Below are 12,016 nucleotides of genomic sequence, written 5' to 3' on the forward strand. Positions count from 1 at the left end.
GCATCTGGCTTCCCTGACATGCAGATGATAATCGCGATTGAGGGGTACGTGGCCAGCGCAAGGAGGTGGGGTGATCAGAGCCCGAGTGTTCATCCCGAGCACGCAATCTAGGCTAGAGATTACAACAGGCAGTCGAGTGCCATGTCGCCATGTGTACCTCTGATCACGAGGCGGGGAAGTTGATGGGAAACCTCTTGGTCTGAGCCAGGGCAAGGGTGCGGTTCAGAAAATGTATATAGAGGGCAGATCTGCGTCGTTTGCACATCTCGGGTGGGTAGTTGCTCGAGTGATTGGAATTCAGAACGACATCTTTTTTTTTGTGGTGATTGGTGCTGTTCTATTTTGGTTGTAGTATCTGGATATTGAAATATCAGTCTGTTTATCAGGTACTGTCTTCGATCACATATGTCATTGGGGCCTTGTACTGCGTACTACGTACTACACACACATAAAATGGCACCTGCCCTCACGTCTGCTGCCCCAACGGCCCCTCACGAACTCTCCCCCCAAACCACAACCACAGACAAAGCCCACAAATCCGTCTTCCCGGACGGCATCCGCACCTCGGGCCAACACGAGCCCATTTACTCCCAGTTACGCCCTTACTCCGACTTCCCCACTGAAATCATCGGCCCAACCGCCTGGACAAAAGACGACTATGCCCCCCACCCCTCGCGCTGGACACACGTCTTCTCTGCGTCTGAAATCGACGAAATCAGCGCCGCAGCAGATGCCTTCCTCGCAAGCGACACGCCCCTCACCGGCATCACACGGGCGAAATTCCCGCTCCCGCAATTCTCCACCTACCTCCAGCCCCTGCGCAACGAGCTCATCGACGGCAAAGGCTTCATCCTCTTCAAAGGCCTCCCCGTAACAAGCTGGGGCAACAAAAAGTCCGCCGTCGCATACATGGGGCTCGGCACGTATCTGGGCTACTTTGTGTCGCAGAACAGTCGGGGCCATGTGCTCGGGCACGTCAAGGATCTGGGCGAGGACGCGATGCAGATTGATCGCGTGCGCATCTATCGGACCAATGCGCGGCAGTTTTTCCATGCGGATGATGCGGATCTCGTGGGCTTGCTGTGTGTGGCGAAGGCGTTGGAGGGCGGGGAGAGCGATCTCGTGAGTGCGCATAGTGTGTGGAATGCGTTACAGTGTGAGCATCCTGATGTCGCGAAGCTGTTGACGGAGCCGGTGTGGTATTTTGATCGCAAGGGGGAGACGAGCAAGGGTCAGAAGGAGTGGATTAGGACGGCGGTGTTTTACCTCGAGACGGGGGAGAATCCGCGGGTGTACTCCAAGTGAGTTTGTTTTTAACTTTCCCCTCGTGTGAAGAAGACAGTAAGCGAGGAGGACTAACAAGGAGATGTGTAGGTGGGATCCATACTATATTCGATCACTTACTCGTTTTTCGGATGCGGGACTGATCCCGCCGCTGAGCGAAGAGCAGAATCGTGCTGCGTTGATTCTGGAGGAGACGTGTCAGAAGCTGGCGTTGCATATGATATTGGACATTGGTGATATTCAATTCTTGTCTAATAACCATGTCCTGCATGCCAGGACAGCGTACAAGGACTACGCGCCACCGGCGCCGAGGCGGCACCTCATGAGGCTGTGGTTGAGCACGCCCGAGGACGAGGGCGGTTGGAGATTGCCGTTCCATGATAGTAAGGAGAAGAAGAGGGGAGGTATCCAGGTTGATGATACGCCGCCCGTTGCGCCCGAGGATGCGGAGTAGAGTAGAGAGTGACCTGACTGATTCAATGAAATAAATTAGATTATACCATGTATAGCATTGCTGCCGAAGGCCTTGAGTGTGTTCAATGTGGTATCATTCTTCTTTCGCGCGTGACTTTGCGCCTACACCAGTTATTTGCCCAACGCCGCATTTGCCCTAGAAACAAGGCGCGCCATAGTCGAGCCCAATTCGATGCCAACGTGCATCAAAACTGCCACGAGTGTGCAGAGTATGGGGTGCCCTGTTCGAATTCTTGCACGCTCATCCGCAGGCTCTGCCTCCTCGCCTATCGCCTGTTGACACATCGATGCGTCCAATAGAGGTTTACAGTATCTGTCCCTAGCCTTTCGTATCGTTCTTGAATGTTTCGTGCTCCTAGAAACCCCTGCCCCGTCCGCGACCACCTCCACGTCCACCACCACGAGGTCCACCACGTCCCCTGCCACCACCACGGCCGCCTCCTCTGCCTCCGCGGTCACCGCCAGTCGCTTCTTTCCTCGCCTTGTTCTTGGGCTTCGGCGCATCGTCAATGAGGAGGGTGTCAAGCGGTAATGAGTCGGGGAGAATGACGTAGCGGATAGTTGAACCACGAACGGTCATGGAGTCGAGAGCTACAGTGTCGCGCGACTTGGGTGTGTACTTGACTGCTCGGAGCGCAACGTTCATGAGCGGTGAGACGGAGGTGATGGTGCCGTTGACGATAGTACCTGCTCTTGTGTGAGTACCTCTGATTTGAGCTATGCCCAACAGACGCGCTCCGCGCAAGAGAGCCTGCATATGTAATTTTGCACCGCTGTCGTTCCTTTACCGTCGCAGTAGCCTCTATGCCTAGGCCAACCTCGGGTTCAACTCCAATATCATGTTCCCCGCGCCATATCCACTCAATGGAGCGGAGAAAAGAAAGAAGAAGCGAGCGAACATACCATTCTTGAGCTCGACTGTGACTGTTTCATTCTGGCACTTCATAAGAAATCTGCGTTGTCATGAGTTCGAATACGGCTGCTAGCTCACTAATGAATGCCTACCTGACTAGCTTCATGCTGGGCGAAAGACTTGAGGTGTGTTTAAGAGGTTCGGGTCTGTATCGTGTTACTTTGTTGGTGTAGACCGCGGGGGATAGCTCACTCTCACTTGCTTTGGCTGGAAAACGCGAGGAAGCTGGCAGGCTATACGGGCCGGGGTTTATCCGATGCGCGGTCACGTGAGCCAGCGCTGTTGCACTTCCAAGGTTGGTGGCACACTCTAAATGCACTATCATGTTTACAGCAAACGGAGATTCGCTATCGTAGCTCATGGAGCAATCAAACAGCATATTTGGCTGTACTATTCAGCCATGGACACGGTGCATACTTGTTTGACAAAAGTCATCACATCGCTCAACTCCACGATTTACCTACATGGCTAACAATTCTGGTTATATCACATTTCTGGGGTTTCCTTGAACCAGCTAGAAACATGTTTTTGCACTCTTACCATGCCCTTACACTTACCAGCCCACTTTAGCGACGAGATACATGCTACAAGCATAGTCTGCGCCCAGGTGGGCCAAGTAGTCTCCTTCACCCGCCCGCTCTTTCTTATATAGTGGCCGACATTCCCTAAGGCTCCAGAGTGAAAGTCGTCTGCGAAGCCCACATCAGGCTATAGCATTACTTGCGTTTGCAGTTTGGGCCCTCGGACCACGCTCTTTCCTTTGTTAAGACCAGATGATTCTCAGTGATTCTTGCATTCACGCATTCTCACACACCTCCGCGACTCTGATTCAACCATGGTGAACCGTAAAGCAACCGCCGCCTCTGCCAAGACTGATTCGAAACGCAAGAAGCCCCGAAGAAACACTACCCAGTCCTTCAGTTGGAGTGAGCGAGACTGGACGGTGAAGCAGCTGCTCACACCAGTTGTATCGGTGATGGTCAACAAAGAAGACAACAAACTCTTCGTCGTGAAGAAGATCATCAGGATGCCATCCCATGTAGAGGAAAGACGCTCGTTCGAAGCGCGCGCGCTCGCATTGTTGCCCGACTGCAATCGTATAGCCAGGCCTCTGGTGGATCTGGCCATGGGGCCAGACGAGGATCACGCTACCATAATTTTCGAACACTACCCTTTGGGTGACCTCAAGCAATGGAAGTTGCACAATTTTGACGAGCGGAACAACAAACCGGTAACGGAGAGCTTTATCTGGAGGTGCTTCATCCAAATGAGTCAGGCGCTAGCGTTCATCCACAATTCCATCGGCCCGGATCCGGACGAGAAACGGTATTGTTTGCTCCATAGGGACATCAAGCCTGAGAATATACTGGTGGTAAACAACGGGACGACGTACCCTTCCTTTCTGCTACACGACTTCGGCTGCGCTCGAATCTATATTGAATCGCGAGCTGATGAGCCATCGTATTGCGGAACGTACAAATGGCAGCCTCCTGAGAATCCTAGGATCAATACGGCAGAAGCCGATATATGGGCGCTTGGTGCCTGTATACACTTTCTCGCTGTGGGTCGAGCGCCAGTCGAGGATGTGGGGATATTCGCCAAGGATTTCAGAGAACTTCTCGGAAGAGAGGATTTCAAGGAGCCCTCCTCTTTGATGGATTACAAGTCCACGGATAGATATTGCGGTGCTCGCGTCCCTCGCCAAGTAATACCTGTCAACCTGTCCCAAAAAGAGCAGCTGGAGCGAGGGCTTGGTCCGGAATACTACCAGTATAGTGACGATCTGCATGAATGGATGTCACAGTGTCTGCGGTTTGAGCCAGAGGAACGGCCGTCAGCAATAGACCTGCTCGAGGAGATGGTTGATGTCGGAAAAGAGATGTTACATAGCATGGGAGGACAGGCGGCTCTGGGTGACCTGGAGATAACCTTTGGCATCAAAGCCTGAAGTCGACAACGGTACTTCGCTCGAGGGGAACAACTCAACGATGTACAAGCCAGGACTTTAGACTGTAGTTTTCCATATTCTCAAAACAACCAGTTTCTCCCAGCCAGCTTTCTTTCCACTAGACCCGACGGTCTCAGCCTGCCAGCCTGAATCCCAATCCCTTATCCTTTGTTTCACCACCTCAGGTTTGTTCTGCGCACAGAGCAGCAGATATGCGACACCTCTTGACTCACTCAGTATGCCCGGTATTTGCTTGAGCATTCTGTCTGTTACGAGCATCCCATCTTCACCTCCAGCGTAGGAAAGCTCCAGAAGGTACGAGTCTTGTTCGAAGGATGTCTTCAATGTGCCATCAGCAAGAGAATTGTAATCTTTATGACGCGACATGTCTGGTAGCTCGGCCGGTACGTATGGTGGATTGAAGATGAAAACGTCAACGGAGTGAGGTCTAATCGCAGTCGCCAGGTCGCCATTCACGATGTCTAGGAAGACAGTGCGGCCATCTTTCCGCTCTTGTACCGCACTGCGAATTGTCTGCGAGGCTGCTTTGCAAGCAAAGCTATTGATATCGGTGCCTAGCGTCAGGACATCAAGTCGACCCAGTATGCTGCACGCATTGGCAGCTATAAAAGCGAGGACAACGCCAGAGCCTACGCCCACTTCAAGTACCAATGGCGGGGTCGGGGAGGACGCATGACTGAAACGTTCTTTCAAGAATTTGGACTCTATCTCGGAAGAAAACGTGTCCAGGAGTAAGTACGAGTCTTCGGCCGGTTCATAGACGCGATCAAAGCAGACGTGCGACGTCGATGGTGTTGGCAACATGCTGACAGAAATATCGACGTTCGGAGGTTGGGGGAAAGGAACCAATGGGGCTTGACGGAAGCTAGCTTAGTCCCGACAGAGGCTGAGGTCATCACTTTACGAATCCATCACTTTTCCTTGCATCTCATCAGTCACACTTTGATCCAATACATTTCTTTCTGTCAAAATGCGTACATATACTCGATTGCTTGCTACAGCAACAGATGCTGGCGCGTCGAAGCCCTTTAGACCCGCCCCATCGGCATTGTTACCTCCGATTCCACTGTATAGACGACTTCTACGATCACACCGTAAGAGATTGGGTGTAGAGGAGCGATTGCTGGGTGATATGTACGTCAAGGCCGAGTTCAGGGCTCATAGGAATATCGATAACCCTGTCCAAATTGTAAACAAACATCAGTGCACTACACGTTAGCTAAATGCTGACGATTCCAGATTGGCTTTCTTTCTGAATGGCAACAATACTGTCAAATGTTGGAAGGGGATTCCTGGAAAGAAGCGAAAATGGAGAAGGCCAAGATCGACAAAATGAGCGGCAAGTCCTGCCTGAGGCCCTCGTCTCGTCGCCCACTGACACAATACAGACCAGCAGATAGGGCAGCTGTACGAGCTGATGCAACAAATAAAGAACCAGGCCCAAGAGGATGCTGATGCTGAGGAGGCCCGAGTCATTGCAACACTTGATAAAAAACCCAAGTCGGAAGAGTGATTGCAACTCCTTTGGAAATGGTCGCTTCTCATCTGCCAAGACAAACATCTATATACTTCACACACGACAACGAAGTGTGACGATGAGACAACACACTTCACAGACGGACTGAAGATGTGTACTATATATGCCAGCAATAGCAACCCCATCTTCGACAGAACAGCAATCTTGTCGGCTGCCATTTCTTGACTGCTCTTTCAAGGGTCATCGATAAGCACTACCCATCCCCTCATCACCAAGCTATACAGCCCGTGCTGTGCAGGAAACCGAACAATCTGGATGTCGCCGGCGTTACTGCTAGCGAATTCCCGATTTCGGCTTGCATAACACAAATAGCACTGTCGCAATCACACGTTTGAAATCGCCTATTCGCACACAATCTTCCACTTCCAACCATGTGCGGCTGTACTCTGTACGACTCTCCAACATGTGGTCATTCCTGGATCTCCATGAGCCAGCCATGCGGTTTTCTCGCCGACCTTCTCAGTTGTCCAAATCGCCAGACTTACCAGACGCTTGTCGCGCCCCCCTACACCTGCTCAACGTGCGATGGTGGCTTCGCCGATCGAGAGACCATCGAGATGGTATCAGGGCCGTGGGGTTGTAATCAAATGCTTCGCGCTCATGTTGGTGGCAACTACGCCATCCCAGGGCAATGGGGCAACGCACCCTTTCTGGCAAATGGCGTCACCAGTCCTGCCATGACGCCTGGCGCTATGGTTCCCTTTCACGGCCTCGGCGGTCCTGCGATAACATCTGCCGCAATGGTACCTAATACTGGCTTTGCACCTACCTACGATCATCGGCTCACTGGACCATATGGGCCTCGCCCGATGATGGCACAGCCGCCTATGATTATGAGTGGACCTGTAATGAACAACGCGCCTATGGTCTACAATGGCTATGATTTTTTCGACGATGGTTACGTCAGCGATGGTAGGGACTATGGCAGCTGCAGTCGGCGGAAGCAGAAGAGCAAGTACAGGTACAGATACACGGACCAAGCTGCAGGAAACTGTACGGTCATGTAGATGTTTTCGATGTTGTTGTTTCAATATAGCAGTCTACCTAGCCCAAAGGTAGTCAGTCATGAGCCAATATCACTTTCGGGTACTTTGGAGTTGCTATACTTCCTTGGGCTTTTTCTCCGGCACAAGTCGCTGCTCTTGATGACAGTGCCCAATCATAACGTCCCAATGAACAATATAATAAAAGCTTATTCGTGAAGTGCAAATATACATACTTACGCGTGACCATGTATATCGGCTTTTGGGAGGAAGGCCGAGGAAGCATCCCCGCGACACGTCAAACCGAAGCTCCCCCCCCCCAAGAGTATCCCTCCAGCACGGTTTGCTCCGCCAGCAACAACCTGGCGCTGTTGCGAACGGGCCAGCCACATACGCAACCTACGCAACAAGACTCTACTAGACGCACCTTCACATTCACTCTTCGAAGCTTCGCGGCACGTTGTCCTTGAACATCTGTCCTGTTTGCTAGGCAGCCATAGCGCTACGCGCGCCTGCGCGGGGTCTGCAGTACCAGTACAAGAGAGACGAGCTTTAGCGATACCCATCATACATTCCTCAGCCTCCACCCTACTCTACAAAGCTACAAAGTATAAGCATACATAGACGCAGAACGCATCAGCAGACTACACACACACACACACACAAACCACCGAGACTGCTTCACAGATACGGAGTCGACCTGGGCAAACATGGCGTCCTTTTTCGAACAGCTATGGGAGTCCATCTTCACACCCGGCCCCACACCCACCCTCCTTGTCGCAACCAACGCCTCCTTCGCAGCGCTACAACTCCTCTTCTTCGCCATGCTGATCGCCACCTACAGTATCCACTTCATCATCCTCAGCTTCCTCTGCGCCGGCCTCTGGTGGAGCATTAACTGGTTCGCAGTGGAGATACGCGCTGCACAGGCGAAAGAGGAGGAGGCGAAGCGCATCCGTGAGGCCCGACGGAGCGGCAGAGAAAAAGGCGACGGGGCAGACGCGGATGGCGAGGGCGGAGAGACAGGAGAGGAAACCGAGGTCGATAACGACGCCGAGCTGAAGCAGACGCTGAGGGCCAAGCCCAAGTCGCGTTCGCAGCGCGAGGGAGAGCAGAGCACGGTGTTTGTGGAGAGACCAGCCGGAGGACGTGAGAGGGAAGCAACGCCACAGGCTTCGCAGGCTGAGATGGGCAGTGGACCGGTGGCAGCAGGGACACAGGGCACGACGACGAGTCTTGCGCCGCTGGTGGATGATGCGCTGAAGAAGAGAAAGGGTATGGGTGATTCGACGGGGGATCTGTTGGGGACGGACAGTGAGTGGGAGAAGCTGTCCCAAGGCTCTGAGGATAGATGAGGAGGGCGACTGCCATCTACCATTCGCATGTTTGGTCACACATCTCTCTGTAGCCACCTGGGAACTAGACGCGTTAGATGTTTTGGGATTTGTGCTTTTCCCCAGTTACCGTAACCATCTTCCAGGTGAAGACGCGATTACCGTGGGAAGGGTCTCGCACATCCATGCTCTGCACTATATGCACATATAGGACAGCGATGCTCCCTATAAAAGCTCTAGACTCTTCAGCATCATCATTTGTTGCTGCCCAACTTGTCTGACGTCCATTCGGGACGGCCGTGCTTTCATGTCTCGATTGCCCCGCGAATCCATGTACCTGCCCACCACAGTGCCCAGACAACTTGACTGTCCAGGCACCACCTGATCTGACTCTTCTCTTCTCTTCAAATGAAGACGCTTCATCTCCGCCCACACCGGTAGCGATCCTTTCGCAGCTACACCAGAATTCAAAAGCACGACAAGTCCTGCGCCGCCTGAACACCCCGCTCCGACACACCACAGGTCCACAAACGCGCACAATGGCGGCACCCATGAGCGTCGGCGAAGTCGTCGAGCAAGCAAGCAACTACACCTATAATGGACATATACCGCTGTCCAACTGGCTACGCACAGCCAGTACTATGCAGAAAGAGGTGTGCAGCCCAAAGCACGACGTTGAATACGAGCATGAACGAATCGCATACTCACTATAATCCATCAGGCGCAAGTCTACGAAGCAGAAGGCAACGACCAGCAAGTCTACCTTCTCCTGTACCGCCATGCCGACCTTGTACTCCAAAAACTACAAACGCACCCCGACAAGAGCAGACCAGAGAACCGCAAAGCGCTGGCGGCCGCGACGGCGACGGTCATGAGCGATTTGCGAAAGATGGAGGGGATTGCGCCCAGGATCAAGAAGAGGCATGAGGATTACATGGAGAGGAGAAGCAGACAGAACGAAGCGCTGCAGACGCTGGAGGGGAAAACGGAGAATAGTTTGGCGAGGGAGATGGATGGGTTGTCCATCTTGGACCGCAAGATGAAGAGGTACTATGCTAAGCCGACGCTTGATGCGCGCGCACAGGAGACACAGTCGTTGGCTGCACGGCTGGCGCAGAGAGAGGTGCAGAGAAGGGATACAGCAAGAAGAAGCATACGGCAGCATAGCGCCTTGGAGGACGGGGAATTGACTCGGAGATCGGGGGGAAGGTGGGAGAGGTGGCAGGATGAGCATGAGGGTCAGGTTGGTGAGGCTGGAGAGGCTGGCGACCTTTCGAGGCAGCTTCAGGACGTCGCGAGGTTGCAACAGGATGGACGACGAGGCTCATACTCTTCAGTCAGTCTTCTTGGAACATGTACTATACTACGAAGACTAATATTTCCAGCGAAATTCGTCTCAACACGCATCGCCCTACCACTACCCGTCCGTTCCACACAAGACAGCCCAGGAAAGATGGTCAGAATCACGCTCAGGAGAGTCACCCAGTGCAGCACCCACCCGTCCCCCTAAAGAACAAATACACAGACAGTCAGGCACACCCTCTGCACCACCACCGCTACCCCCCAAACCACCAACTATCCCCCAAGACAACCGCTACGGACAACCGCGCCCACCCCCAGTCCCAGGCAAATACTCCGACAACGCACCGCCCCTTCCTTCCAAAATCCCCTCCGACAACCGTCCCCCAACTCCCTCTCACGAACTTGACGCCTTCACCTTCCAACCAACCGCCTACCTCGAAAACGGGGACCCCCTCCGCCCGGTCTTTCTCCCCTCCCAACTGCGCCAGCAATTCCTCTCTTCGGCCTCGACCAACACACGGCTCAACCTCGAAACTTGCGGCATGTTGTGCGGGATCCTCAAGTCCAACGCCCTCTTCATCACGCGGTTGATCATCCCCGAGCAGACGTCGACGAGCGACACGTGTGAGACGCTGAACGAAGAGGAGTTGTTTGATTATTGCGACAAGGAGGAGTTGATGGTGCTGGGGTGGATACATACACATCCTACGCAAACGTGCTTTATGAGTAGTCGGGATTTGCACACGCATGTTGGCTATCAGGTCATGATGCCGGAGAGTGTGGCGATTGTTTGTGCGCCGAGTAAGACGCCTAGGTATGTATTTGGGTTTTTTTTAACATGTTCCTGTTTTGCCCCTGGATCTTTGCCATTCATCCTGTCATTTATCCATCCATCCCTCCGTCCACATTCAACCCCCAAACCAATCCCCACCCGCCCCCACCCCTTACCTCTCACATAACTAACAAACATCAGCTGGGGTTGTTTCCGCCTCACCGATCCCCCGGGCAAACAAGCCATTCTCAATTGCAGTCGTCCGGGCATCTTCCACCCCCACGACATAGATAACATATACACAGAGGCCATGAAGCCAGGGCATGTGGTTGAGTTGGCGAATGCGCCACTCGAGGTGGTGGATATGAGACCGAGTTTTCGTCCTTTTTAAGGGGGGATTGTTGTAGTTGCATCATGGGGATGGGTATGCTGAGAGTGCGATAGATGGGTGGTGAGCATGGGGGAATTGCATAGCGCGGGTGTTTTTTTGGGGAAGGGTTGGTTGGTTGTGTGGGTATTGAGTTAGCATGAGTATTACTTTAGTTAGACTTGTAGTTTAAGATGTGGTAGTCTGGGATTCATGGACTTTGTGCTTGTCGACCTGTAGCTGGGCATTTGATCTACAAAGACTTTTTTCTTTTCTTTTTTCCTTTGTTATGGTTTGGTTTGTTCTCTCTAGTGATGTCATGATATGGGGTAGGGAAAGCCCATCAAAGCTAGGACGAAAAGCAAGTAGGGGGACTTGGGTTTGTGTTGAGGATCGGGATTGGGATTGGGATTGGGATTTTTGTGGGTTGAATAGGATTGTCAAAGCAATGGAAACGTTTGTGTCATTTCTTTTTGTGGTGTTGGAGGATCGGTGCTGTGTTGGTTGGGGGGAGTTTGCGATAGTGGGAGGGCTGGCTGTGGTTGTTTGATTGGGGGGATGGTGGAGGTGTGTGGCTTTCTTTTTCTTCTTCTGCCTTTGGAACAGGCATTGGTATACCTACGAGGTTCGGGTGAGATGGGAATGGCTGTATTGCTTTGATTGTGAATCGGGGAGACTGATACCATTCTGGCTCTTGTGGGAGAACGGCGTGAGCGCTTCGTAGCTACTGGTACATGAGATTCGCATCAAAGCGCTGGTAACGTAAGCTGTGAAGTGTAGCCATCATGCTATATCATATTCCATCATCGCCGCATCACCCAGGCGCAGGCGAGATTCGAAAAGTCCACATACAGCGTGCATTGCAGCAGACCAGGTTACAGTACCTGTACGGTAGTATAAAGACTTTCACACAAAACCCATAGTACATACATTGGCAAACACGCCACCACCCTCCCTTCTCCGCAAGCCATGAAATCTCACTCGAGGCCGCGTACGCAAAATCCGGGTATTCCCTGGTCTTTCCTCTCTCCACACTTCAGCATGATGCCACACAAATCCATGGTAAGAGGAAAAAAGAACC

The 12,016-nt window shown here is 52.6% G+C and overlaps 9 protein-coding genes across 9 annotated transcripts; 6 read left to right on the top strand and 3 right to left on the bottom strand.

Annotated features, from left to right (window-relative positions):
* Window positions 1–453: 453 nt before the first annotated feature.
* On the top strand, window positions 454–1,738 carry IAQ61_010384 (uncharacterized protein; the record flags this gene model as incomplete). The annotated part of the gene is made up of 2 exons (XM_003841717.2): window positions 454–1,301; window positions 1,375–1,738. The coding sequence occupies 2 exons, from the start codon at window positions 454–456 to the stop codon at window positions 1,736–1,738; spliced, it is 1,212 nt and encodes a 403-aa protein (XP_003841765.2).
* Window positions 1,739–2,113: 375 nt separating this feature from the next.
* On the bottom strand, window positions 2,114–3,056 carry IAQ61_010385 (uncharacterized protein; the record flags this gene model as incomplete). The annotated part of the gene is made up of 3 exons (XM_003841718.2): window positions 2,114–2,445; window positions 2,662–2,711; window positions 2,764–3,056. Coding segments are annotated over 3 exons (675 nt in total), but the record flags the coding sequence as incomplete, so codon positions are not given.
* Window positions 3,057–3,506: 450 nt separating this feature from the next.
* On the top strand, window positions 3,507–4,619 carry IAQ61_010386 (uncharacterized protein; the record flags this gene model as incomplete). The annotated part of the gene is made up of 1 exon (XM_003841719.1): window positions 3,507–4,619. The coding sequence occupies one exon, from the start codon at window positions 3,507–3,509 to the stop codon at window positions 4,617–4,619; it is 1,113 nt and encodes a 370-aa protein (XP_003841767.1).
* Window positions 4,620–4,676: 57 nt separating this feature from the next.
* Window positions 4,677–5,444, bottom strand: IAQ61_010387 (uncharacterized protein; the record flags this gene model as incomplete). Its single annotated transcript, XM_003841720.1, has 1 exon — window positions 4,677–5,444. The coding sequence occupies one exon, from the start codon at window positions 5,442–5,444 to the stop codon at window positions 4,677–4,679; it is 768 nt and encodes a 255-aa protein (XP_003841768.1).
* A 166-nt stretch (window positions 5,445–5,610) lies between these two features.
* Window positions 5,611–6,153, top strand: IAQ61_010388 (uncharacterized protein; the record flags this gene model as incomplete). Its single annotated transcript, XM_066098765.1, has 3 exons — window positions 5,611–5,829; window positions 5,880–5,979; window positions 6,029–6,153. 3 exons carry the CDS (start codon window positions 5,611–5,613, stop codon window positions 6,151–6,153), a joined length of 444 nt encoding a protein of 147 aa, XP_065951310.1.
* Window positions 6,154–6,548: 395 nt separating this feature from the next.
* IAQ61_010389 (uncharacterized protein) lies at window positions 6,549–7,184 on the top strand (the record flags this gene model as incomplete). Its single annotated transcript, XM_003841722.1, has 1 exon — window positions 6,549–7,184. The coding sequence occupies one exon, from the start codon at window positions 6,549–6,551 to the stop codon at window positions 7,182–7,184; it is 636 nt and encodes a 211-aa protein (XP_003841770.1).
* A 686-nt stretch (window positions 7,185–7,870) lies between these two features.
* On the top strand, window positions 7,871–8,515 carry IAQ61_010390 (uncharacterized protein; the record flags this gene model as incomplete). Its single annotated transcript, XM_066098766.1, has 1 exon — window positions 7,871–8,515. One exon carries the CDS (start codon window positions 7,871–7,873, stop codon window positions 8,513–8,515), a length of 645 nt encoding a protein of 214 aa, XP_065951311.1.
* A 73-nt stretch (window positions 8,516–8,588) lies between these two features.
* IAQ61_010391 (uncharacterized protein) lies at window positions 8,589–9,047 on the bottom strand (the record flags this gene model as incomplete). Its single annotated transcript, XM_066098767.1, has 1 exon — window positions 8,589–9,047. One exon carries the CDS (start codon window positions 9,045–9,047, stop codon window positions 8,589–8,591), a length of 459 nt encoding a protein of 152 aa, XP_065951312.1.
* On the top strand, window positions 9,034–10,959 carry IAQ61_010392 (uncharacterized protein; the record flags this gene model as incomplete). Its single annotated transcript, XM_003841723.2, has 4 exons — window positions 9,034–9,147; window positions 9,216–9,830; window positions 9,880–10,610; window positions 10,770–10,959. The coding sequence occupies 4 exons, from the start codon at window positions 9,034–9,036 to the stop codon at window positions 10,957–10,959; spliced, it is 1,650 nt and encodes a 549-aa protein (XP_003841771.2).
* Between the last annotated feature and the right edge of the window lie 1,057 nt (window positions 10,960–12,016).

Source organism: Plenodomus lingam, assembly GCF_022343315.1.
Source record: "Plenodomus lingam strain CAN1 chromosome Unknown contig_8, whole genome shotgun sequence".
Lineage (NCBI taxonomy): Eukaryota > Fungi > Ascomycota > Dothideomycetes > Pleosporales > Leptosphaeriaceae > Plenodomus > Plenodomus lingam.